The 27,508-nt window shown below is 47.4% G+C and overlaps 1 protein-coding gene across 2 annotated transcripts in view; it reads right to left on the reverse strand.

Moving 5' to 3' along the window:
• Positions 1–27,508, reverse strand: part of LOC119379310 (rhotekin-2) — a 184,249-nt gene that overhangs the window by 130,196 nt on the left and 26,545 nt on the right. Inside the window, exon 1 of one of the 2 annotated variants that reach the window (XM_037648586.2) lies at positions 24,890–25,114. The exons of the other annotated variant lie outside the window; for it this stretch is intronic. Coding sequence (XP_037504514.1) covers positions 24,890–24,952 — 63 coding nt within the window. The 5' untranslated portion in view covers positions 24,953–25,114. Of the gene's footprint in view, positions 1–24,889; positions 25,115–27,508 lie in introns of those variants that run through there. 2 annotated transcript variants of the gene reach the window in all.

Here is a 27,508-nt window from a genome sequence, read left to right on the forward strand (position 1 = left end):
CTAAAGAAATAAACACGACTAGGTGTGTGGAAATGGACAAAGGTTCCCATCTAACGGTGTACAACAGTCGGGAACAAAAGAGGCGACTTAGTTCCATGGCTGCTGTGTTTTCTGGGCACGGAAAAGAAGATGGGAGTATATTCCAACGTGCGCTGCATTGCACAGGAGTCGCGACAAATATGCGACCTTCCGTCGGCGGCCAAACGAAATCAGGAGAGGGACCGTTAACGATGACAGCGACCCAGAGAATTTACGGTCGTCACACTGCCTGGAATCCGCGTCCGGCGAGCGATAACGCTACAGGTCTACGCACTTTCGCCTCTCTGAATGAGCACAACAGTCGTCGTGCCATCGCAGGCTGCTAAGCCATGCACTACACAGCCAGACTCTGGCGGGCTCCTGAATAGCTCATTTGCTTTTTGAAAGCACGATCGACAAAGTGTCGCTCTTTGCGCATTCACTTCGCGCTATAGGTCAATAGCTCCGTGCAAATCAATGAAATGTGCTCGTAAATGCGGCAATTGTAAAACACCCCTAGCTACCGGACGAGCGAGACGTCGTTCGAGAGACGCACAGCCGTCGTCAGTATTGTTAATCCAACCCTTCCGGCCGCCACATTATGCACAAACATTGCAAGTGTCCCGTTTCTGGCGCGCTTGGTTGATTTCTAACGAAAGAAGTTGAAGACACAGCTCACGCGATTTTTCGATATCTACCGCAGGCGCTCAGCGAGGAAAGAAAAAAAGACATGGAGCGCCAATGGAGCCAATTGGCTTAATCCGCCTTTTTTAAAATGGAGTCTCGGGTGATAACAACGATCCTTTAGTTGTAGCTTATCTATGCGCTATAGAAGAGAAAGCTGGGCGAGTTGGTGGTAAATCATCATTGACAAGCTACATTCTAAGCAAAAAAAAAAAAAAGGAGTAGGTGCGACTCCTTTCGGAGAGTTTGGACTTGCCACGTATATGTTAAAGAGGCACGTCAACTCTCTTGTGGGTCACGCGACTATAATGACCTCCAAAGAGAGTTAATGAGAGAGAGTCATATACGTGGCATAGTACTCACAAAAAAAGTCAAAAGACTTTTTTTTTTTTTAGAATGTAAAGACCTAAGAGAGCGCTCGCGTCGTAATCTTCCTGCCTCTGTCCTCGTCTGTTCAGCGCTGTAGCTTGTGAATGATCCTTGCACTTTTCCATCCATATTTTCGTGCATACTGTATTTTGTGCATTGCATAATATATACTGACCTCAATACCCTGCTTATATACATATATTCCCCGCTAACTGATATTTATTATTATTATTATTATTATTATTATTATTATTATTATTATTATTATTATTATTATTATTATTATTATTATTATTATTATTATCGTAGAAACAATTTCTCATATTGTTTTCTGTACCTATTGTTCACTATATCTATCTGTACTACAAGTCAGAAACCCGCGCTTTTTCGCCGCATGCATTTGTAAAGGCACGGACCTAGTCAAAGCCAGTTGAAGGCGCACAAACATACTTTCATGTTTGAATAAAGATTTAACCTGAAGTACCGTGTAATCACGTGATCGCTCCTGTAAAATGCCTCCCCGACTTTCCGATGTGCCTGCTCTCTCTCACCGCCTGATTCGCTCTCTATCCACATTTAAGCATTCCCTCTTTCAGTGCCCGCTAAGTTTACAGCCTCATCGGCAAGGTTGCGTACGGTTTTACAAGTATATATGTACACATAGGCTGAGTGCGTCCACTATCATGCTTGTGGCTTTTGTGCATATGACTTTTGGTGGCCGTCAACACATTTTCGAGGTGCACCTGGATTTCTACGGGTGTTCGAGGAAAACTCCCGATTTGTTTGTAAACAGCGCCTTGGAGGTTTCAAGGCGGAACTGCCGCCCAGCGACGTATTGAAGAAAACGAACAGTAATGGCCGTCGTTTTCGTTGAGGAAACTATTTTATTAGCGGCTAGCAACGTATGCAAGATGAGTTATTGTCCTTGCGCCAGTTCTAAGTTCTTCATGACTACAACCGCCGTGGTTATTACGGACTGCGTTATTCGCGAAATTGTCCCCAAACGCTGCGCTGTATACTCGGCCTATACAGGGCCTCCAGCTAACTCTGCCCCAGCTAGCCAGAGTTTCAAAATAGGCCGACGCACTCTATTGACGACGCGACTAAATGCACGCTGCTTACTTTTGTATAGAACAAGTCACACTATTTTTTTTTCATTCTTCTTAATTGCTTAATTGGGCAAAACCAATTAACTAACTTTTGAAGCGGAGAAGCTGGGCGAAAAATTCCAATGAGAAAGTTGAAGGTCGGTTTGCAAAAAGTCTGATTAGAAACTTTCTAACTTTCCGTCTATTAAGTATTAGTGTTTTTCTGCTTACTACACATGCCCGCGAAATACAAAAGTAAACTTGCGACATTTCCGCTCGTGCGCCGTGATTGCAGTGCTCCCTAACGTTCCGCGTACAAACGATATGCTTCCCTCGCGGCGGTTCATGAGAGCGATAAGCGGATGCAGCGGTTATCGCTTGTGCTGCCGCAAGTAACAGGCGCGTCATCGCACAGCCACCACCATGGTTGCTGCCCTGTCGCCTTTTAAGCAGCAGCCCGCACGGCCAAATGCTATGGTCGTTTGCACGCGGAGCACTGCAATCACGTCGCGCATAGGCGCGCAAGCGGGAATTTCACTTTTTTTTTTTTGTATTTCGCGGGCATCTGTAGTAACCAGCAAAACACTTAATAGATAGTGTCTAATCTGACGTTTCACAAACTGATCTACAACTTTCTCATTGGAATTTTTGCCCACCTTCGTTGCTTCAAAAGTTACTTATGTAATTTTACCTAATCATATGCAGTTAAGCAGAACAAAAAAATTGCGCGATTTACTCCGTGCAATAGTCAGCAACATGCTTTTGGTCGCTTCGTCATAGAGTGCGTCGGCATATTTTTAAACCCTGGCTAGAGTTAGTTGGGGCACCTTGTAGATGGACAAGGCTGCGTGACGGATGCGCAACGTATACAATGAACCGAGCTGTAGAATTTTCTTTCGCGCGGTTCCTCCGTTCCACACTATAGCAACTATTGACATTTATATTTGCAGATAGTCGATAACAATTGATACCATATCAACGACGTCTGCACGGTTGTTGCACATAAGCTGATAAAAGCATGATCATTCCATACATTATTCCCAATCCATTCAATCATGATGAGAAGGTGGGGGAGAGCTAGGGGGGGAGGCGAAGTGTGTTTATTTAATATATTCACTGTTTTCACTAGTTGTGGTTGCACAACAACCAGTTTTATTCAGTAATCTAAATGAGGACTCCTTAAACGGCTTTCTCTCGACTTCTCGAGCGAAAAGGGGTGTTCCCCTTTTCGCTCGAAATCGTAAGATGGGGATCATTTCACCCAGCGAACCTCTCCGTGTAAACTCCGTTGCAGACGTCTGGCCAGCGTTGGATGTGTTGTCTTCGTGTGACAAGTACCCGCACGTCGAAGTCTTGTCTTTTCTTCCTGTGTGCGTCGTCTTGATTTTTGCGCTGTTTACTTCCATGGATCAGGTCTTGTTGGGCGTTCCTTATTCAGCATATATGCATTTATAGGGCTTGGTCCGAGTTCATTAACATGTAGAAGTCCTTCATTATGCGTGTTCCTTTTCTATTCGCACTAAGCATGCGTTTTCTTTTTTGTAATCACTTGATTTACCTCTTGCAGGACTTGTAAGCTTGATGCAGCTTCAACTGAGTCGCCTTCCGTTCTCGTCCTCACGCCTCTCCTGGGTGATTAAAACTCCTCGAGCCTTAAAGGGGCCCTGCAACACTTTTCCAACTAATCATCGAACGGCTTCATGAAAGATGTTTGTTGCCACACATATCGACTGCCGCAAAAATGTTTAGAATCAGTCAAGTACGAGCGGAGTTACAGGGATTTGTCGCACGCTATAAGTACCTAGCTTTAAGCACTTTCTCTCTCCTTTCGTGCCAGCGAGCGCGCTGACAACAAATGAACATTACCGGGAGGTAACTCATGGTATCCGGACCTACACTAAAGCTTCGCAGGGAGGGGGATGACAAGGGGGCAAGAAGATGCGTCCATTCGTCAGCGCGCATGACCTTGAACACTCTTTTCTCTTTAAATGCGCGGCTTACTTACAGTGTGATTGCGAGCGAGCGCACTATATACAGTCGAAACCCGCGATAACGAAATCCTGAGGGAACGAAATTCTCACCGCAACGAAATATTTTCGGAGCACCGGCGAACCCCCATAGGAGTCAATGCATTTCGTAACTCGCGACTACGAAAGATATTTATACCGCAGTCCCTCAATAACGAAATTTTTGAAACACGAGTGCGCAAATAATCTACTCTCGCAACATTAACTACATTCGAAAACTGCTGAAATGCATCCATGCTACACTTAAATTGTGCAAAACTATCGCTACAGCGCAGTTGAGAAGCAGCCGCCATCATTGTTTACAAAAAAAAAACATGAAGCTGGCGACAATGATGACGATGATGGCTTGCCGAAACACCTGCTCGTTATCGCGGACTACGTAGCCAAATCCACATTCCTCATGGAGTTTCGTTCGTTGGCTTGGCTCTGCGCGCACATTGTCGCGCGTGTGGAGCCATTTGTGGAGCGTTTGCTTGGTCGCTTGGTCCAACGTGAACTGTGTGTTGCGATTGCTTCGTCAGATTTCGCTGCCTGCGAAGATGCCGCCTCCAACAAAAATGCGGAAGTTCTTCACACTGGAAGATAAGGCTGCAATCACCAGTGAGGTGGAAAAGGGCAGGAAAAAAAATAAACATCGCCGAAGAATTCGGCATTGCGTGCAGCTCGCTGTCCACGATTCTGCGCTGATCCGCGCTGATGCAGCGGAGCCGGAAGAAGGTTCGCCTGTAGGCGCACTTTAGACGGTACTGGTGACAGCGCAGCGCCGCCGTCACTGACCAGTGCATGGGGAGAACTTTGTGCCATGGCAAACGAGATTCCCGATCAAAAGGCATGAGGAGGAGGAGGAAGGAAATAAAGGAAAGGCAGGGAGGTTAACCAGACGCGCGTCCCGTTTGCTACCCTACGCTGGGGGGGGGGGGGGGGGGGGGAGGGATGAAGGGATTAAAAGAAAGAAGAGGGAAGAAGGCAAATTGCTGCATGGTAAGGCCCCCCAAAGCAAAGCAAACGTACTGACATTTGGAAATAAAATGTGTTTTTTTGTAAATTCCATGTCTTTTCTGCCGCATTCTCGCGGCAACGAAATTCCCGCAAGAGCGAAATTTTGTGCTTTCCCCGCCGATTTCGTTATTGCGGGTTTCAACTGTGTATATATATATATATATATATATATATATATATATATATATATATATATATATATATATATATATATATATATATATATATATATATATATATATATATATATATATGCACACACGACGGGCACGTCGCGGCATCACGCGGCGGACGCGGTAACTATGCAGCTCACGATGCTCAAATCAGGCAATGGTCGTGGACTTTGTGTTTACATGGCGCGGTCATTTGGGCTTATGGCATCATTTGTAAAGAGAAGAGCGAGCGATTTCTAGCTGACTTTGAAAATTAATTGTAAATACCAGGCCGCGTGCTGCGCTGTAATGTCTGGCTCGCGTGTTCTCAGGAGCCCACCGATCGGCAACGTTTTCTGACCATGCTAAAAAAGTATTGCAGGGCCCCCTTATTGAACTAATTGACGTTAGTCAACTGTTCCATCAGCGGAAAGACTATTGAATATTCCTCGTTACCTCCGGCTGCCCACGAAAAAAAGGACCACTTTCACTCAAGATAGTTCGCTTTCCGAAATATGGACTCAGTCGATATGCCTTAGGGTGGCGTATCCATCAACCGGTTACGTGCGGCATGTCAATCAATGCAACGCTGGCTTGTCAGCTGCAACTCTGCTCGTGAAACACTGCAGCGAGTGCAGTTAGATGGATACAGTGCATGCAGATTTCGCACACATGTAGCAGATGACAAGGAAGCCACGCATTCTCCTTGATGCGCGGCCGCGCTGGCTGCACTGGCGCTCCATATAGCGCGGCCACACACTCGTGTGTTCACCCTGGCTGCATGAGCTCATCTTTGTATCCTCCCGAATCACGAGTCCCACAACCTCACTCGTCAAAACCGAGTCAAATATGGGACAAGCAATATTACTCCCGCATGAAGAATTTGCCAGCAGTCAGTGGTATCTCTGGACCGTGACTATTCCACATACTTACAAGACAAGATGCACTCGTTTAAATCATTCGTGTTACATTCACACAGTGCGCATTTAGTGTGGTGGTTTTGTTAAAGTCCGTACCCCGACAATGAAGGCAAAAGTAAACACGCACAACTAAGAAGTGAAAACTTCTTTTCGCCCGTTTACAACGCCGCGGGGCTTTGAGAAATGGTTGTGTCAGTTGCATTGCACTTATTAGCCCTGTCGATAACGAAGTGTTTCTGCATGTGCCACTAAAAGAAATTTCATCAAGCCATCGGGCTAAGATTTCTCTAAAAGACAGTAACGCACTATCAGCGATAAGCGGTGTTTCATAAAGTGTTTTATAACATATCAATATGCGGGTTCACATTTACGCGAACGATATGCTGTGGACATAAAGCTTGTCGGTCGACTCTCGCGCGGTGTACCCTTCTCATGACTTTGGTGATGACGCGCTTCGCGAACACAAAGGCGCACGCGTAACGCACGAAACCTCGTCCGACGCTACGAACAGGATTCCAGTGCCACAGCGCGTTACAAGGTCGACACTGATGCGCAAGTACACGCGCGCGAGGTAGCGCCAGCCCCGGACGCGCCGAACGCAGCGAACCGCGAAACGGGCGCGCGAGACGAGCACGCCGCATCGCATTACAACACCGTGCGGATCAATGCAGTGCACACAGCGCCGACCCCGTAGCCCGAAGCAACAGCGCCGTATACCGCGCTCGTCCGCCGTATAAGGTGGCCACTGGAAGCCGAAGGAGACATTGCGATTGCTCAACGATCCGCTGACAAAGGCTTAAGGACAATCATAAACGTTTCGTACAACTCTGTCGAGCTTTGACTGACCAAACCTTCGGTTGAGGCTCGCAACCAAACTCTCCAAAACAGGGACCTTGATCACGTGGCCCTCGGAACTCCTGTGCATAGCTCGGTGGCAGAACTCCCTGCATTGAGAATACCTTTCAGATCGATCTAACGTTTATCCGACGCGTCGAGCATCTCGGTACGACCCGAGAAGAGCCATGTTTTGTACCCGATGTCTAACCTCAACATGGCAATTCTGTCATCGACTAGCACTATTGTTTCTTGCCATAAGACTTCATGAGTCAAATGATAAACGAGCGGCAAATTAGGAGCGCGCATCGAGAGACAAAGATTCAGCGGTGAGGCTTACACAGAGGGCAACGCGGTAACTCGGACGCATTCCCTGCTGCCGCGGGAAACCCGCGGCATGCAGATGGATCGCCGCGGAGAATTCCGCGAGACAATGCAGCACGCACTAGTCGTCCCGGTACATGACCCAAGAGGCTATCAGTGCCGTCCATATGTTGCGTGAATGGCCGCCGACAATCATCGAAGCGGAAAAGGGCTGCCGCGGCACCGGAGAAACGGTACAGTACGACCGCGTCTCGACATCCGTGGCTTAGGACGCATGCGGTCATGTCCTTTAGCAGAATCAGCTTTACGCGCGATGCCATCGTTTGTGTCATGTTGGACGGTGGGGCGTCGGCGCGCGCCTCGCCCATTGCGAGAGTTCGCCGCCATCCGAATGGGCGCCCGACTTCCAATTACACTAACGCGCCGACCCCTTTCCTATATATACGCCCCCTCGGGTAACGAGTGTGCCCCGCTTCGCTGAGGTGCGCTCGTTAAGACATGCCATACGACGCTGTCGGTGCATTAGAGGCCACTCTGACCGTAATGAATCCGGTATAGTAAGTAATTACGGGGACAGATCTCGTTTCCGTGCGCCCGAAGCGGTTTTATTTTATTCCGCAGCCTAAAGCTGCCGGCGCACGTAGCTTTTGGGAGGTATACTCATACGTCTATTATTCATCCCTTCGGTAGCGACAATGCAGTACACGGCATCTGAAAAGGCGGCGCGGGAACACGAAGACATCGCCGTCGTTGTTCGCCAGCAAGTTTACTAGCTCGAGCGAACAACCGCGTACTTTCATATATCGTTTATATGTGAGCATAATTGTTGCAGTTATGATCGGCTGTGACAACATCTTGGCGAACTTTTATGTTATGTGTGGACATTTCGTTTGTGTGAATATTTGTGTTTTGTGAACTTTTCTTTTGAGTGGACACTTTTTTGTACTGAAGAACTGGGACAAAGTGCGTGAGTGTTCGTCTATGTGCCTATATTTGCATAGTTTTGTGCTTGTTCACTACTTTGCGACGGCAACTATTACGCAAAAGAATAGGAGTAGCCGGCGCCACACATACATTACATACGTTTAAGAATAAAAGCAAGATGGCAGTGGGTCGAGTCGGAAATCGTGCTGACTAGAGCGTGTTTACATACATTTTGCCAACTTGTGCGGCCGAATCAGCCCGCCATCGGCTGCAGGAGGGATCGACTGAACGAGCAGACATCGTTTACACGAACCCAGCGACCGATTTACGGCCGTCAACTCGACCCGACTTCAACGTATACAACTCATAAATTGTGAAAGTTAAAAAAAAAAGTTGTCTGAAAGTAGAATGCATCAAATAAATGTACGCATGCAGCCTTGTGTAATGCAGGTATTGTTTTTTATTACACACAGACGCGAGCGAAAGTTACACGACAATGGCACTGACAAAATATTAAAAAAATTATACTATCACTGCTCCACAGTGCAGCATTGCTTCAATACACAACATTGTAGAACATGCGCACTTTTACATATTTCAACCAACATATATACTCAAGTTACAAAGAAGAAAAAAAAAATCTTTGCGGCACCAATTGGTTCTCATGCTTTTGCTCGCGGTGTTGGCGGTAACGCGTTACTTTTTTCGGTAATTTAGTAACGTACTCGTTACCATTTTGTAACTATAATGGGTAACGCATGTACGTTAACATTTTTCAGTAACGTGAGGTGTCACGTTACTCGTCACTTTTTATTCCAATTATCCCGGGAGCCATACACAGATAGAACTCCTTACTCTCGTATGCGCCACATTCCGAGAGCTAGCCTTTTGTCGCCGCGCGGAGCGCTATCGGCCAACCAGGGGTTGGCAATAGGAGTATCATCTAATGCGTCCGTCGACCACCTTCCTATTCACCGCAGGTGCAAGCGTATTCACTAAGAAGCGAGGCAAGCTGTCCGACGACAACTTTGAAATAGAGCATTTGCTTAAATTATTTAAGTTGTAGTTGTCAGCAATTTCTCCCTGTAATACTATAGCGCTGTTTCTCAGTTATGTTTTCAAAATAAAATGTGCTTCCATCCGCTTCTAATTGCGGGTATACGTTTCTGGTTGTTGAATTGCTGAGTGAGTGAGGCTCACCTCGAACGACTGTCCATAAAGACTGGCAATTTTCGCGGTAATTATGTAGGTTAAAGGGGAAATAATGATTGATGCAAATTTTTTTCCCTAGACTATGCAATTTAAGTGTTCCTGTATTCTAACAAAATCTGCGCATATGTTTTATACGCTAGCAAAAGAACGTCGTCAGAATTACTGTCGGTTTGTTGAGAGATCCGTGATGTTTTCTTTCAGAAGAGCGTCGATGAACAAATCTCATTTTCTGTTTAATGTCACTTTGAGAAATGACATTGCAATGTGCCAGGAAGTTATAAGCCATGACATAAGACTAACTCTATGCTAAACATTAGGCCACTATAAAAATGCTGAGGTCCGGCACACTTGTGCAAAGTTTTCTAGTTATATCATTAATTCAGCTAAAATCGTTTTGACTAGAGGTTTTATGTGAAATATAAAATGAGGTTTATTACGTTGCTATTCTGGTTCCTGCAGTGAGGGCGTACTGACTAAAATTTCTGACTCTGTACTAACGGCAGAAGTAACGTGCGTTACTTTTTTTCGGTAACGGTAACGCGTTACCTTTTTTTGTAGGTGACATATAAAAGGCGGCAACGCGTTCCTTTTTTTTTTGTTAGCGTAAGGAGTAACGTATTTAGCTACTTTTTTCGGTAACGCACACAACATTGTTTGCTCGTGAACGTAAATGTGCATTAAAAAACAATAAAAAAATTCGCGGTAAACATGGATGCGACACGCAGTCTAAAGGGAACGGCCATGTCTTATACGTGGGCAATGTCACCAGGCCAAATCCGGCTTTGCATGAAATAAACCCGGCTGCGTAAGACCAGGCCTGCGTTCTGGGTCTTACGCAGACTGCCGGATCATTCCAAGCCCATGCGAAGGCATGCCCAGGCTTAGCGTATATACACACCCGGCGACGCTTTTTCGGGTAACCTGACAGGCGGAATACCCAAGGGATTTTAGGTCAGATGGCCTAAGCGAGGCGATGCTGAGCGCAGATGCGGGTATTCTGCTTCAAGTCACGTGGCAGGATGCACTCACGAACACCGCTTTTTGATGCGCCCTGCAGTTTATGCTGACGTCGTACAAGGTGACTGAAAATACGTCACGGTTGCCACACATCGCTGCTCGCCTGCGGGCAATATAACTTGGACCCCCATCAGTGTTATTTCCATGTACCTCGCGAAAAGCTACCTGGACGACCGCTATGGCCAAGAGAAGAGTCTTTCCTCTCGAATGTTTCTTGCCTCGAGCAGACAGCTGCCGACCTCCGAGTCCGTACTCCGTGCGATGAGGTTTGGCGCAGCTCGTCCCAATTGAACAGTTCTCTCGTATGAACAGCACGTGAGCACCGCTGCTCAACAGTCAGCGCCGGCAAATCGCAGCGACCCTGCGCCTTCTTCACGCATGTTGCCCGAACGGAGGCACCTTGACCCGCAGTCACGGTGCGCGCTGCTTGCGCGAGCACGGCGGTGGCTATTCTGGGTAATTTAGGCGCGCCACTGTTTTGCGTTCTCGACTTTCCCACCGCGTCTGCACTTCTCGGCCCCCATCCCATTTTTCCTTTCTCATTTTACTTTTTTCATTCAACCATGATGCGATGGTGAGCGGACCCCATTCGAGCGGCGAAAAGCCGCGCCAGTCAAAAGCTGCGTTGCCGGTCGAGAACCGAAAAACCGACGCTCTAGTTGCCAGCGGGAGGAAAAAGGAGCAAAAGAAAGCGTCGGCCTTGGCATCCAGAGAGCCAGCTATTGTTGCGCTCGACTCCTTAGCTTCTGCGCTGACAGCTCATCAGATTTTAAATCGGCCGAGCGCGTATATACTGCAACACGCAGTGTCCTTCATTGTCCACGCATACGCGCCGCTATAGACTCGCAATGCGGCACAGAGATGACGGAGAATGGGGCAGTTTACGTTAGACGCCGCCACACGCCGTCGGCTGAATGAGGGAAGAAATAAAGCGCAGATATCTCAACTTATCGAGCGAGCTATATATAGCTGATTCACGGATGCCGTTCCCAGGGCTTGTGAGATCATTAGAACCGTCAAGGGTGCGCGCCGACTATATATATATATATATATATATATATACACACACTCAAATTTCAATAACCACAACAGAAAAGATGTGGAGGGCGACTGCGGTGCGTTGGGGATGTAATGAGTAGCGACGCACATGAGAACACATTGGTGGTATTGGCACGTATATACGTCCGAAATGCACTTCCGACCGGTTGGAAAGTTGCAACTCGCTGCATATAATGCAAGTAGTGACGACTGCGTGAGTAGGCATGCAGTGCGCGGTCACACATGAAACACGGCTGTTTCGGCCAATGGCTCCCAGCAGCACTCAGCACGGTTTTATCTTTCGCTGTGTTTTGAAGATAAAAGACCTTGCAGGAGAGGAGCATTTGGCGCATGTACAACCATTGTGCCCTACAAGTGAGAGAAAGTACTGTGCATTATGCACTACGCATCAGCCGAGAAAGAAATACAAGAGCTCGCGGTAATTATGAAAACACAATCAATCAATCAATCAATCAATCAATCAATCAATCAATCAATCAATCAATCAAGCAAGCAATTTTCCGCTTTTCAAAAGGCTAAGGAGAGGAAAACATCCACAGAACTCTTTGTTTATGATATCTCACATGAACAGAAGCCTGATTTTAACTGGGAGCATTTCAGCGAATATACTGCAGGCGCGCGCGAGAGAGAGAGAAAAACGAGGAGAGAAAGGCAGGTAGCTAAATCAGACGTGCGTCACGTTCGCTACTCTACACAGTGCGAAAGAGAATGAAGGATAAAAACAAGGCGAGAAAATGAAGAGTGGCTTTTCATCCGAGCCTTCATATTGACATCACAGTCACTGTGGTCTGCAAAGGTCGGTTTCCGAGCTGGAGGTATATTGTGCACGCATACTTGGAATATGGCGCTATCACACGGGGAATGCATACGAGGTCCACTAAGACATAAGTGAACATATTGCGGTGGACGCCGCACGTTCAACAGCTCACTGAACGTATATAGGGGTAGGGTAGTTACAACTGCTGCCTGTACCAGTTTTTGAAGGCATTCGGCGAGAAAACACGGAAAATATATGCAGACTGGCTGCACCGACAGTTGTCTAAAAAGTCAATTCTTTCCACGCGTCACAACAGGACGTATCAAGGTATCATAATATAAAAGCATTATAGACATACTGCCGGTTTCTTTTTCCTGTTTTCGCACGTTCTCGCACGTGTGGTGTTTCCCAAATGATTAAACACGCACACACGTTGTCCTAGAAAATATCGTTGTTTACTATAATGTCATAACAAGCGTAATAAATAAATAAATAAATAAATAAATAAATAAATAAATAAATAAATAAATAAATAAATAAATAAATAAAAATTATCGGCCAAAAAAAAGCTGCCACTACGTCTGTGAACAGACGACAGCAAGAATTTACGGACCACGCGAGCGCGTGGCCAACAGCCTCTTCGTTTCCGCTGTCAGCGACGATCGACAGCAGCCCAAGACGTATCCCTCCCTTAACCGATGGCCCGTCTATTTTCTCACTGAGCCCAAATATTTTCTATTTTTATTTATTAACGCGACGCGCTCTTCTCCAGACGTGCTTCTGTCTCGACAGCTGCATACCAGTGTAATTGTTATCAGTCATAACCCTTCCACAAACTCATTTCTATACCCATCGGCACACCGCTCGAGGCACGCCGTGATTCCCGTGGCGTTGCTATCAAGTCAGAAAGGAGGCGGTCCCACTGCAGACGAACGCTTTGCTTCAAAACAACGAGCTAACAATGCGCTGCGCGGCAGTAGAAAATTACCGGAAATTTCGAAGAGAGAGTTACTGTGTCTGTCCCCTTTTGGTGCCCATATATGCAGTAACTCTAGAACTCAGTTTAGAACGTGCTCGCGTGCGCTTTAGCGGTCGATGCAACTACTTCTTGTTCCAGGAGCGGCCAAAGCAGAAAATCATGCTTTTAAAAAGAAGGAATAAAAAGAAGCGAGCCTGTATATGGGTACACGTAGCTCGGGGCGCAGCCAGGAGGGATTACGCAAGCAAGCCCGTAGAGGTAGGTGCAAAGGCACCGGCGCGTGTCTAGGGGTAATCCAGTTTGGTCTATCGACCGCGTACCACGAATAAAAAAAAAAAGAGAAAGAAACACGCGCCAGTAATCTTTGATGATGAACCAAAAAGAAAGATGGCATAAAGCCCACACAGCGACACATGGAGTTCACCGGAGCCCCGCCGCGAAAGAGAGAAATGACGCACCGGCGGCCGTCTCGTGCGACCTTCGCGACCCGCAACCTCCTTTTTCTCGGTGCGAAACCGATGAGCCTGGCGGCGTCGGCGTGCGCATCGCGTGCGCGAAGTCGCAGCCCCCAGCAGGGGGTGGTGACGTGATGCTCGCCGCGGTCGTGGGTGCAGCGCACGTCCGTCCTCCTGAGCAAAAGGGCAACGACGCGCCCCTTCTTCCCCGGGGACAAAGGTGTTGCAGTGTCGCCGTGCACCGACGTCGGGCATCGAGCTCCTCGATTGCGCAACCGCTGAAGGACGCCAGTGTGGCGCTCGCGTGTCACTACTTTCGGCGGACAGAAGAAAGGAGAGGGGCCCACCTGCACCGTGTTGACACTCGTTCAAGAGGGTCGTTACTGCTGCAGCAATTGCGCACTTATGTTCGCGATACGCAGGATGCGATACGGAGGACCACGCAGGATGGGAAAATACTAGCGCTTTTCTTTGGATCATGCGAAACTACATAGAATAGCCAAGTTTTCATTTTCTATACGATGCGCCTGGATATTGCGCACACATTGGAAGGAAAGACAAATCAATGCATGGCAAAAACAGATCAATTCGCGCGAACGCAGTGCTTTGGTTTGTTTTTCACCTTGTTTTCTTTAGGTGAAATCCGCGACGAGAAAGTGACGGACGCATTGCATGGGAAAACGGGAGCAGTTCCGAATGTTGCATGCCGCGCAGAATTCAGCAATTAGTGGATCGCACAGAGAAAAAAATAGTAACATAATAAAATAATAACAAGAGGAAAGGAAGCAAGGAAACATCGAAGGGCGAATCTGTGCAATTAAGCATGCTTCATACAGACTGGAAAGACGCTAACAATCATGGTGCAGACCGAGTTCTTTTCTGTTGATATCTGCTGAGCGCGACTTCGTCCTCAGCAGCAGAATTCGACAGCAATAACACGAAATTCCGGAAATAAGCTTTCTTAAAACATATCGATCTACATTGCACGCGCTTAACTGTGCATATTTTCATGTCGAACGCACATCAGCCGTATTTCTTGGGACTCATGATATCACAGAAACATCGGCGAATTTCGGCCACTTTAACGACCTATGTTCGTCAATACCCTTGACGGATCTCGCAGAATGCAAGACTTTCCCAGCCGTTCAGCACCATTCGACAATAACGCGAGCGGTAGTTGAAAATTGAACTCCTTCACGACCTTGCTATCCGTAACAACGTAACTCACACGGGCGCGACTGCTCGTAACAAGCGCTCATTGTGCCCCCATCATTCATCACGTGCCCAGCTATTATTTCCTTTCCTTTTTTATATAATCGCGCGATTAGCTGCGATATACACTCGACTGGAGTAGCGGTTCTAGCTGTCGTACGCGGCCAGGCCGACTAGCATATATTATCCGTAACAGAAAGAAAAGCGCAGGAAATAAATAAAATGACGGCGAAAAACGCATCGCAAAAGCAGGACTGGCGCAACGAAGAAGCGGAGCGGTATATGTGCCCATTTCTCCGGCCGGCTGTATGCCTGGCTGGGCACAATATAGGGTGCGCGCGCATACGCAGCACACACACCTTCCGAGTGCTGCCGTCGACGCTTTTTATTGAACCACCTCATGGGGCGCTCCGGATACCTCGGACGCCGCCGAACAATGCACTACCGCCTTCGGCTTGGAGCGTCTGATCAAATGCCCCGACGTCAACTTCGAAACTGCAACCCTCTTCGTCGAAGGTTGCAAATATTAACCGTGGCATGTTGTAACAGAGTTTGTGCCGCGATTGCGTATAATACACAGTAAATCAGTTTGTACCCTTAAGGGGGTTTTACCGTGCCTATAACTAACACCCTTACACCCTTATAGAGAAAGCCATTTTCACGAATCAAAACACCCATATCATGGGGGGTTGCCAATCGTTTGAACACCCCTACCACTGAAAAACCGAAAAACTGAAAAATAAAGACTACCATTCAGGAAACATCCAATTACAGATTACATCAGCATAGAGGGCCTACACACGCGCCAAACCATACACACAACATAGCATAATGTGGATGTAGCGCTCGCAGCCTTGCACCACGACCATAATATAGCCATGGTATCGTGAGCCGCCGTTCAGTGCATGCCGGTGGGGATATTCCTGTTCCGCATAAATAATAATGAATATTCACAGAATGCGCGCAAATTTACGGTGCCTTTGCAGATAACCCTAAAAGAGACAGATCTGTTCATCTAAAGTCGTCTAATATTCAGCGCCTTTTTAATCAGCGAGTCCTAATTATCAGCTGGCGCTCTGTCCTATCGGCCACAGGTGTTTCGATAACACATTAAACCATTAGCTTCTAAAGGGTGTTTTAGGTAAAACATTAACCCTTACGCAAATCAAAACGGCAGTTTCTCGAAGCAAAACAACCTCACACCCTCGTTTTTGCAAATTGTTGTTCGGCAAAAGGGTGTTTTCCTTGCTTGAAATCGCTTTAAGGGTGCAAAGTGGTTTGCAGTGTGTAGGCTACATGCTGCCTTTGCGTGTCAGGGGTCACGAATGCGAAAGGGTTGGCTGGACTTGCGAAATAGGCGCCAAGCTGGCGGACAAACCGCGTTCAGATAACCACGCCGCGGGTTGCCGTCAGCTTTTTGCCTCTTTCTCTATAATGCGGAGAACGGACTACGCCATACAGTTAACCGGCTATACATAGCCACAACATAAACAAAAAAATATAAGCTCGAAATGTTTATTCAGTTAATGTCAAACGTGCGAGCTCTCATGTAATACGCGCAGTATCGCGCACTTAAAAATGCCGCCCATATACGTACCGAAAGCATTTGTTTACGTTTAAATTACAACTGCACCCAAACATTAAGCATATATAGGCAAGTCGATACAAAGTGTGAATGCATTTGTTGCCCGCGAAAAGTGGCAGGAATGAGAAACTGCGAGATATAGTCACCCATAACTTAGGGCATTGGTAATTAACTAAATTACGCCGATTTAAGTTATCTTAACGTAAATGTACACACTTCCGGAATTCAAGCCAGTTAGTGCTACCGATATGTCCGCTTAGCATATTGAAGAAACCTAGCGGCACTAGCAAAAAACTTGTTACTGCAGCACGGAAGGAGAATGAGTGTCTCACCTCATTGTAGGACGATGCGCGCAGGGAAAGACTACACCACCACACATCATCGCCCAAGGGTCAGAAAACTCAGTGCCCGATTTTTATACTTTTTTCCCTCTTTTAACATTTTTTTACGCGCCTCTCTCCTCTTGTATTTTTCCCTCTCCACTTCCCCTCCCCACGCAGAGCAGCGAGTGAGCGATTTGTATACGCCGGCTAAATTATCTGCCTTTCATTGAAGGGTCTTCCCTCTCAAACTCTTAGTCACTGCCGCAGTTGAATGATTATCGCTTGTTTTTCATATTTTTGCCCCCTTTTTTTCACAGGTGGGTGCAAGCTCGGGTCGCCGAACTGTATGAGAGCCGGAGCTATCCCAAGCTGCAACGCGTAGATTTCACTCTGTAACCCATAAAAACTATAAGTTCATTCTTACATACACCGAGAAAAAAAAAAGGTGGTCGTTCCAGGTAGATTACAGCGCTTTGCGGATTTTGGTGAAGCGAATTTCGACAGTCAAGATTCATCTTTAATAAATAAATGTATACAGTGCTAGCTGTATCGAATTTCGCAATTGGACGTGTTCAATAAAACTTCATTAAAATCTTATCAGTAAAACTTAATTGATGAAAAATTAGCGCAGCTTGCACTAGTCGCGCAACGCTGGATCACGTGCAGCAGAGCTGGTGGGCACCTAGCTGGTCCTGGCTTGGCTAGGCTTTTAAAACCCTCTCACCCTTCTCCCTTTCCCACCCCTTGCTATACTATACTATACATGCCTATGCTTGCTCTCTCTCTTTTTTTTTTTCATTTTGTACCTGTTTATTTCTATTCCTTTCTTTCTCTCTATCTATTTCTTTCTCTTTCCCGCTCTTTCTATCTTTCCCTTTCTCTCTCTCTCTTTCAGATTCTGTCTTTCTATGCTATGATTTACTCTCTACCCTCCTTCTTTCCCTCCTCCTCAAGATCTCTCCTCATCACCCTCAATTCCTTTTCCCGCCTCTTTGCTATGCTATAATGTACTATACTATACAGGGCTATGCCAAGCTCTGCTAGCGTGCCTGGATAGTCAAGTGGTTACGACGCTCGCCTTCGGATCGTGGGTACGCGGGTTCGAATCTCACCTCGCCAAATTTTTTTTTCGCCAAGAATTTCTCTCTCTATCTCTCTCTGTACTCGTTCTCTCACCGATCAGAGTTATTGCATCCCACGCCGGACAAATCGGCGCACGTGTTCTGGGAGCGAAGCAGAAGAGGATGAAGAGAGCGCGTGCCGGTTCATGATGATGATAATTTTATACGACAACACAGGGCAAACCTCGAGCATAACAGCTCTGCTGTAAAATCTCATCGACAATCACGGCACAATTTCTGATGTCTGCCGCCGCATTATACGTTGGACAGTGAAGTCGTCGCTGAAAACATAAGACCGTTTACGTTACATGGGCGACACTGCGATTAAAGTGTTAACATCCGTTGCCTGTGATTCAAAAAAAGTAATGTCAAAATTTTCAGTACTTCAACGTTACCGTGCCATTATGGCTAATGAACATACCGATGAAGCTGTTGAATTAATTAACCCATGAAGGATACCGGCATCTACAAATCTCGCTTTCCGAGACAGGACACTCTGAAAAATGTTCGCATATTTACGCGGGAATGTACCAAATAACTAATGAACTGCGTTTTGGGTATATCCCCCCCCCAAAAAAAAAAAATTACTCGAGTCTAACTTGAAGTCTTCCGTTTCCATCAGCACTGTCCGGAATAGAGCCGTCCATTCTGTGCGGACCGGGCGTGCACGTTCACCAATTCATGTTCACTTTACCGAAGCTGAGCTTCCAATTCGCTATCCGTCCTATTATGTGTTTGTGCGCAGTGCTGGATGCAGAAAGGCTCACTGTCCAACTACACTCAGCCGGTTAGATGACCAGCTGCTGTCAGATGAGAGAACTCGCCAACACATACGGTACGCGTTATATCAGAAGGCCGTGCGAGCATTAGTGTACAAACTTAATGACGATATGTATTTGGTTTGATATATGAAGAGGAATTTACTGCGCTAGCTTCGTGTTTTTGTGCATCCAAACCAAATAATAATAATAATAATAATAATAATAATAATAATAATAATAATAATAATAATAATAATAATAATAATAATAATGATGATGATGATGATGATGATGATGATGACAGTAAATGACTAGATTGCTGCGCGAAACAGACTGCCGCAAAAGGAATATACACATTTGGCCGAGACGAGTGCTTACTAGTAAACTACACATGATACATGATTACGTATATGTTACGCAATGCATGCGAAGAACGGACGGACGAAGCACTTGTATACTGTTCGAACATGCGTAGCTCATGGGTATAGCCAAACTGCGGCTATTTCGAATGGGCCGCCCGCGCACGCTTATACTTGACCAGTCGGCTTCGCGAGTGCAGAATCCGTTTGTACGTAACAATTTAGCGGATCCACACCTTGGTGTCGGTTATAACAGGAAAGCAGCGCTTCATCATTCAAGCAGACGACAGACGTCGTTCGTGGGACATGCTGTCCTGATGCTGTCTTGGACATGATGTCACTCTGCAGAACATGGCACGAGTGGACACGACAGTCTTTGCTGGTACTACGCAGCCGCCCATTCGAAAATGAAAACGCTGCGACACGTGAACCGACGTCATTGCGAACATCATCGTCGGCCAAGAGCTACGTTGGTGCACGATGTGGGCGCCCCGAGGTAGCAGCGACCAAGGGTGGGGTTTTCGTCGCGTTATGACTCGCAGCGCTGCTCCAAGACCTCGCGGACTCAGTCTCGCCGCCTGTTAACACTCACGGCACGTCGCACGCCCTCGTATGTGTTTCACCAAAGCCGCGCAATACGAGAGGGCAGAAGCAAGGATAGTTAGCAAGAACAACCAAGTCAGCGCGCTCCTATACTCGCCGACTTTACGCATCCGCGCCCACGCCGTCGTCGAGCGTGCAAAGACACTTGTCCGTGCAAAAATCGACTTGCTTGGCTAACGTATACTGCGCACGTGGCACTCCATATCAATCCTCGATTAGTGCTCCAATGACAGCTCAACAATAAAGTGTTCTTTCGATTTTTCTTTTCAACGTCACAAAGCCGTGAGAATATAATGTATGGAGTTCTACGTGCCAAAACCACGGTATGAGACACGCCGTAGCGGAGGACTCCGGATTATACTTGCGCACCTCGGTATCCTTAACGTGCACCGAAACCTAAGTTCACCACGGGCGTTCCTGCATTTCGCCCCACCAAAATGCGGCCGCCGATGCCTGGAATCCAAAGCCACGAGAAACATCGCAGTCGAATCCCCCAGAAAGCCGAGATATCACCGAGCAGACGCTTTAGCGTCCTCTAGCTTCCGTTACATAATCACAGCGATGCCGAGGATATACTTGCGGTTCAACAGGAGGCGGAGAGCGACCTACACCAGAGGCTCTGGCATTTTATTTCTAAGGAAACGTTATTCTGCGAGTTCGCTCGAGCTAGGCGGCACGTAAACAATTGACGAACCTCACGGGATGAATGATCTTGAACGCTTTCTGCCATCGGCTTCGAGCCGCCGCAAGCAAATGAATGGATTTGTGGCTATTGCAAGCTAAGCATGCAGACCTCTGAACGAGCGAATCCTATCTTCTCGGGAGTTGAACCATCACCGTTCAACGGTTTAAATTAGCTAGCCGTGAACTTAGAAAAACAGATAAATAAAGAATGCGAGAAAATACATTGTTAATAAAGCGTTGTAAGCCGAGCGACTCCTTCGCAGTAATGATGCGTAATAAGGCCATTTCCAATGCTCGCGTGACGGAAAAGAGGAAACGACGTGGAAGGTCACAATATGCATGCGCTTCAACTAGAGCTGCCTGCTTTTTTTCTTTACTTGAATTTCTGCCGACTGTGACCTTCCACCACGCAGGGGTGCATGCAAGCAGTCGAACCAAATGGCTCTCTGCCGTTGTCATTCAAAGAACGAAGCTTTGTCCCGAAACTGGTTGTCTCCATCTTGCCGCTTCGGCATGCAGTACATTGAGCGGAAAAGCAGTCCGCCTCGCCCGGATGACCGTGCACATAAGCTAATGAAAAAAAAAAAAAAAAAAAAAAACACGTTCGCGTGCAACCACAACGACAGTCACGGTCAGCGAGATGGGAAAGTGACACGGCAGTGAATATAGCGGCCTTCGCACGCTGTCACCACTCGCACAAAGGTTCACTTGGCTTGTCACCGTGCGATGATGCAGACCGCCGTCATTTCTCCGGACTCTGCCGCGCGAAGTCCGCGTGGCACAGAAGCGGCGCGAAAAAAAAAAAAAAAAAAAACAGAAAAGCGCTCATATAGTTCTGGGACAAAAAGAGCGCACTCAGAAGCCGGTCGAAGGATTCAGAGCAGAACTCGCCGGTTTCCTCAACGGACGCATTGCGGCGCATCTCCACCCCTGTACCACCACTATTCGGGGCAGGGAAAAAAAAATATATCTGCAGCTGACTCTTGTGTGCGTACTTCCCAAAAAGTCGCAAGAAATTCGAATTGCCGAAGTATCCCCACAATTCGCCTTACCGACAACATAAGCGCATAAGACAGTTGCTAAACTGTGACACCCATCAGAGTCATCGCCCACGCCTCCAACTCGGATGTGCGGACGTCACATTTCTCGTGCATACGCAACGCAATATCCGCGATATTACTGAATACCGCGCAACGCAATATCCGCGGTTTAGCGTGCCCAAATCTACTACACCTAGCAATCACACAGACTCCTTGACAGAGTAATCCGGATTACCTGTAGTTTTTACCAGCTTATACAAGGTGCAACCAAATCGCGGTAGACGACAGTTTCTGCATTCCGCACCTATCCAATTAAACGCGACCACAAATCGAGTCCGCGACGTCTCTGAGTCGTGATCACAGCACGAACCGAATACCAGCGAGCGACACGAGCCTGATGCTTCCCTAGCGCTATAGAAATTACCGAATCACGAAGCACAGTCCAGCGTTAACTCTGTGATATATCACCGAATTTCGCACGGCTTCACACCGAGGAAATTTGCAGCAACTTGCTCGCTTCTATTTCTGGCCTTGGAAAATACGAATTAATAAAAAAATGAAATGATACTCAAGTTATAATTTATAGTCATTGTAGTGATTATTCTTGAATTGGTTTGTTTAAACAATCAACACCTGAAACTTTCCTCCTGACTCGAGCACACCAAAAACGGAACTACGGGCTTTGCCTTAAAGGGACTGACAACCAATCTCTATGGTATGCCTGTTTTCTTTAGGGCCACGGAAAGCTTACCGGTCAGAGTGTCTAATCATGGAGTGATAACATGGAAAACGCCGTGAAGCGCATTTTATTCAAAATTTTTCGATCTTCAGCGCCGATGAAGTCACACACGCAGCACATGCTGCAAACAGCGGTAGGGGAGCGCGATAACGATTATACGCCGGTAAACAAGTGAGACCCTATCAGTCAAACCTGCGTCTTGGCGGTTCGTGTTCATACGTTGCGGCATGCAGCGCATGCGCACGCTGCGCGCATGCGCCGCGTCCCGACACGGGTTTCCGGTTCCACTACAGATGCCGCGAAGGCAGCGCCGCTTCTAAGCATCAACTCCTTTTACCTCGTAATAAGCACAGAATGGGAACGTCTAACATACAGACTGTAATTTTAAATCCAAATTACAATGCGCCTAAACAATAGTAGACTATACGTACAGCAATCCGAACGGCTCCTTCGCGCAGTATCGCGGTGTTTGCGACTTTCAAACGTAATCTGAAAATACAAATCCTACTGAAATCGCAAAAACTATGTTCGGTTCTGTTACTACAATTGACGGTCTTTCCATTTCCACTATAGGATCTAATCACACGTTCTGCCCGGTAGTCAGTCAGCTCCCTTCGTTTAAATCCGCATATTGAGACATCAAACGCATTGTGCAGCGCATATAAATGATATGTTGGGCCGCCCTATATCGCAGCGGAGAAAAAAAGCCTTCGCACAGAAATTCCGTTCGCGCATACGCCCAAAGCTTCTCGCAGAGGCTGTGATACGAGTTGAATCGAAGTACTCATTGTGCGTCTCTAGAACATGCGCGTGCTTTCTTTTTCGTCGGAAACGCGAGACCAACTTTGCAGCAATTTAATGAATGCGTAGCAATCGCTGCACGTCACTTCGAGTATCACGACGCCCACGTCCAGAGTAGCGTACACACGCACAACACAATCAATACATTAACACGGTGTCGTTACGATACTAAAAAGTTAACGACTACACATGCTGACATCACTTTCATGCGTTTTCAGTGACAAATGTCCCATGACACTTATATCACAACTAATTTAGAGCCAGTGTTGGCGTCAAAATTTTACAGATCCGGCTTAAAGAAAAGCAGTTGCGGTTCTGCATGCATGGACACAGTGTGGATTTAAGAGTTTATTAGATGGGCGCTCGCACAGTTTATTCATGAGGCAACACGCGGGAAGCGAGCGAAGCTCGCACCCCGTTAACTTTGATATATGCAGCGCGGCCAGCTTAATATCCAGCCACCGTGTAGCTAATGGAAACCCCTACTAAATCAGAAAAACGAAGCAAGCTGCGATGCGTAAGATCTCGAAAAACCATTCCATCTCAGAAAACAGCGGTTGGCGCTCGTTTGTCGTCACTCAGCGAAGCGCTCTTTTGATCGACACCGTCTGCCGTCAGCGCTCAAGTTGGTCGACTGGTGCCAAACTTGAAGGCTGACGAAAAGCGGTCTCCTCGAGAGAACGGTATGACGGACATGAGATTCACACGGGAGCTCTCTATAATTAGCGTTTGGTTCCCATGACTACAAAAATAAGTCGGGCTTCCAAGCGGCACGTCGGTCGTGGAGCGACGACTTAATAACGGTGCTCGCGCGGAGCGCCATCCCGCTGTATTTCAGCGCAGGCGAAACAATAACGACGTGCGTCCAATATTAAGAAAAAGAAAATGCGCACGGAAACGTCAACTGCGGTGAAGACAACGCACGGTTTGCCAAGCTTACTCGCTCGTACACGGACGATACGAAGGGCAGCCACAATGTCGCGAGAAAGAGAGGGAGGCTCCCGGTCATTGGAGAAGAATTGATGTCATATCATATACAAGGGTACCGCAACGTCAAACTGGGCCCTAAATTTCTTAGTCGAACAAACGTAACGGTCCAATAGGAAGTTACTTCGTATACATGCGGTGAAACTTGTCGTGGCTGAAATCATCGGATGTGCATCCTTTTGCACGCAAACGTCACACGCCGTAACACTCGGGCCACAGGCGCCACCTCTCAACGCAAGCGCAGAGCTACAATTGTCTGCAATTGTCGCACAGCAAGGGCTATCTTGACCGACAGTTAGCGCCGACAGTCGACGCACTGGCGGACAGCACGCCAAAGAAGTTCGACGCGAGCCTCTATACGAGGGCAAGGCAGTGATTTCAGCACGGTCGTCACTCGGAGTATCGCAGTCTCCATCCAGAAAACTCACAGCTGCTTGAGTCGACGTGGCTCGAGTGTTTATTAAATATTTCAAGCTGAAGAACGCTAAAAAAGAAAGAAAAACATGGATGAGACGGACAGGCTAGCACAGCGCCTACCCTGTTTTTCTCGTCCACGTCTTTATAGCACTCATCCTTAAGCTTAAATCATAAACCAACAAGCTAAAATCCAACTTGGTGGATTGGTTTACAAGTAAGAAGAAAAACAAAGTAGGGCCGGGTTGGGTGCGCATAATAAGGATGTTGCGCGCAAGCGGCAACTTTTCCATCCCACCGAAAGCACCAAGCGATTTCAGGGGCAATAGCTTCTGGAGACCATGGCTCACGTGCGACACCGGCAGCACATTACAAACGGTATCGACGGAGAGCGACCGGCGCAAGCCCATATAGTGGGTGGCGTCGATCAGTCAGTGCTCACCTCGGTGGGGATGTAGCAGAAGAGCACGCCGCGGTCCACCAGGGCGTAGATGTAGCGCTGCATGCTCGTCACCTTCGTCGGCGAACCGGCGAACTCGTGCGCGCACACGCGAAGAGAAGCGAAAACGGTCGGAGCGGCGCGCTCGGCTCGCACCAACAAACAACGCTCGCTGCTCCGCCGCCACTGCCGCTTCGCCTGTTCCCGCTCTTCACGTTTTCTTTTTTTTTTTTCTTGCGCGCCGTTTTTCTTTTTTCTACCTTCCCACGGGATAATCAGGTCGGCCGCATGCCGATCGCCGTCATCCGGCGGCTCTCTCCACTCAAGCGGCAACGCGCGCCCTCGCTTTCACCGGTCCGCGTTCTCCGATGTCGACGTCAAGCTCTCTAAGTAAAACCACAGAGCACCACCGCACGAAGAAAGGAGACGTTCTCCGGAATGCTTCGTCCCCAGTTGTACACCCACTCCCTCTCTTAAAGTGCCACCTCAAATACACGTAAAATGGAGACATGCTCTCACGAGACAACCGGATAAGCAAAACAAGTCGCAGTTGAGAAAGTTTAAAGGGAAACTAAAGTGAAACAATGAATCACCTTGGACAGATAAATTATACTCTGAAAACTATATCCTCATTAATTTCACCATCATAGGCTCATTAATAGAAGAGAAAATCAAGGAAAAAGTTTCATTTCTAAACTTCGCGCCGAAATCTCCGCCCGTGACGTCACGGATTTAGGCCGCACTAGCTCAACGAACTTTACTGAAACTTGGTATCCTAAGTCCCTGGCCCCCTCGCAGGACAATGTACTTCATATTTGCCGATTAGGAACTACGTAGGAACTATACATCTATTGCGTCACGGAGATTGGTGCAGGAACTTCAAGGTGGCGTCGCCACCCGCATTTATTTTTTGCGCGTTTACTCGCTTACCAGGCTTCTTGGCCCGGCAAACGTGGTTATTTTGGTACTGTGAAAGAGAATTTACTAATACGAGCAAAATCGTTTTTTCTTTAGTGTCCCTTAATTGCTAGCAACCGTAGAATGAGAAATTTTGCTTTACGATCGAATACTCGTTACGAGAATTGCCAAAAATCGGCAAATAAAAAAAAAAGAAAAATGAAACACGAAGTCTGTAAACATCGTACACGTGCTATACGGCGCGCCTGTTCCTCTTAAATTAAGATACTCGTGCTCAACAGCTGTGGCTCGTACATACGAGCCTAACAGGGATGCGGTAATTAGGCCACTGCCTCAGCTTCACCCTCGCCACAGGGCGAAGAAAAACGAAACTTTGCGCACCACTGCTAATGGATGTGCTCCAATGGATCCCCCTGCGGTAATTCGTACTTGGGAGCCGCACGCAATAACCACCGCATTCCAAAAATGGGCCATATCAATTTAGTCAAGTTCCTTATGGTATCTTCATCGAGTTGCACCAGGGAGGGGGAGGGGGTTCTGGCGCGCCGTTTCGTCCAGTCACCCTAGCGCCTAGGCGCCCCGGTACGATTTGTCGAAGATGGCATCAGGTACATAGCTTTGCGGGCAAAATCTGGTCCCAAATCTGCTGAATGCCGTCACTTGCGATTCGCCCCAGAAGAACCAAATTTCACAAAACGCGTCATTTTGAAGTTACGCGTAGATTGACTAAACTTAGTTGTCGAGTCCAATTTTTTAAATTTATACAAGCACCGATATAGTCTGGCTACATCTCTCCACTTCGTCTCTCTTGCAATGAATTAGAATCACTTGACCGCTATTTTCTGGTCTGCACGCCATGATGAACCCCTATCAAACAGCTCAACTTTCTGCCCAGCGGCTATATCTGCAGGTCACGTACCTACGAAAAAAAAAAAAACTGCATTGAAAATTGCTCACAAATATGCACGAGAAAAACATTGGAAGTTGAAGCTACCTGCATCCGCGAGGAACATCCTTGGTCAACGCTGTAACGTTTTCAGTGTCTAAATTCAATAATTCCTGGAAGAAGTTCAACTCACGACCTCGGAAGCGATGGTGCACACCCCTGCTGTGTTTGTTTTTTACCAGCTTAAGCGATGGAGAAGACCACAATGAAACAAGACAGCAGCTTATTGTTGGGCACCTTCGTCTCGGTGCAGCGACGCAGATGGAGCGAACAACCAGAAAGGATTGAAGGCGACAGGAGCAACCAAACCTCTATACCCCATCGTGCATGCACGATAGGCAAAACAGCGTAATCGCGCAACGTCACATTCACGTCGATTTGTGCCCTTCGCTTTTTTGACAGGTTGCTGTCCAAGGCACTCGACCACCGCTTGGGTACGAGCGGCGTCCAAGGTTTGCGCGCCTCAACAGGAACGGCGGCATTCCTCTTCGATTGACAGCTGACTGAAAACCGCCGTCCGGCGTCCTTGCGGCCGGCGTGCCACAGAAAACAGCGTGTCATTCGAGCGTCGCAGACACTCGACGGGCGTTTGTACCCCTATAGCCACATGTATACGTCCTCAGGGGTCAACTCCGCCACACGCTATGTTGACTGAGTGCAAAATACGAAAGGAGGAGGATTGTTCGAGAGGCTCGTTCCTTTGTTAGACACAACCAATGAAACCAACAGACAGTTAAGCCAAGAAAAGCTTTCCTTGG

The sequence above is a fragment of the Rhipicephalus sanguineus genome, chromosome 1 (assembly GCF_013339695.2).
Source record: "Rhipicephalus sanguineus isolate Rsan-2018 chromosome 1, BIME_Rsan_1.4, whole genome shotgun sequence".
Lineage (NCBI taxonomy): Eukaryota > Metazoa > Arthropoda > Arachnida > Ixodida > Ixodidae > Rhipicephalus > Rhipicephalus sanguineus.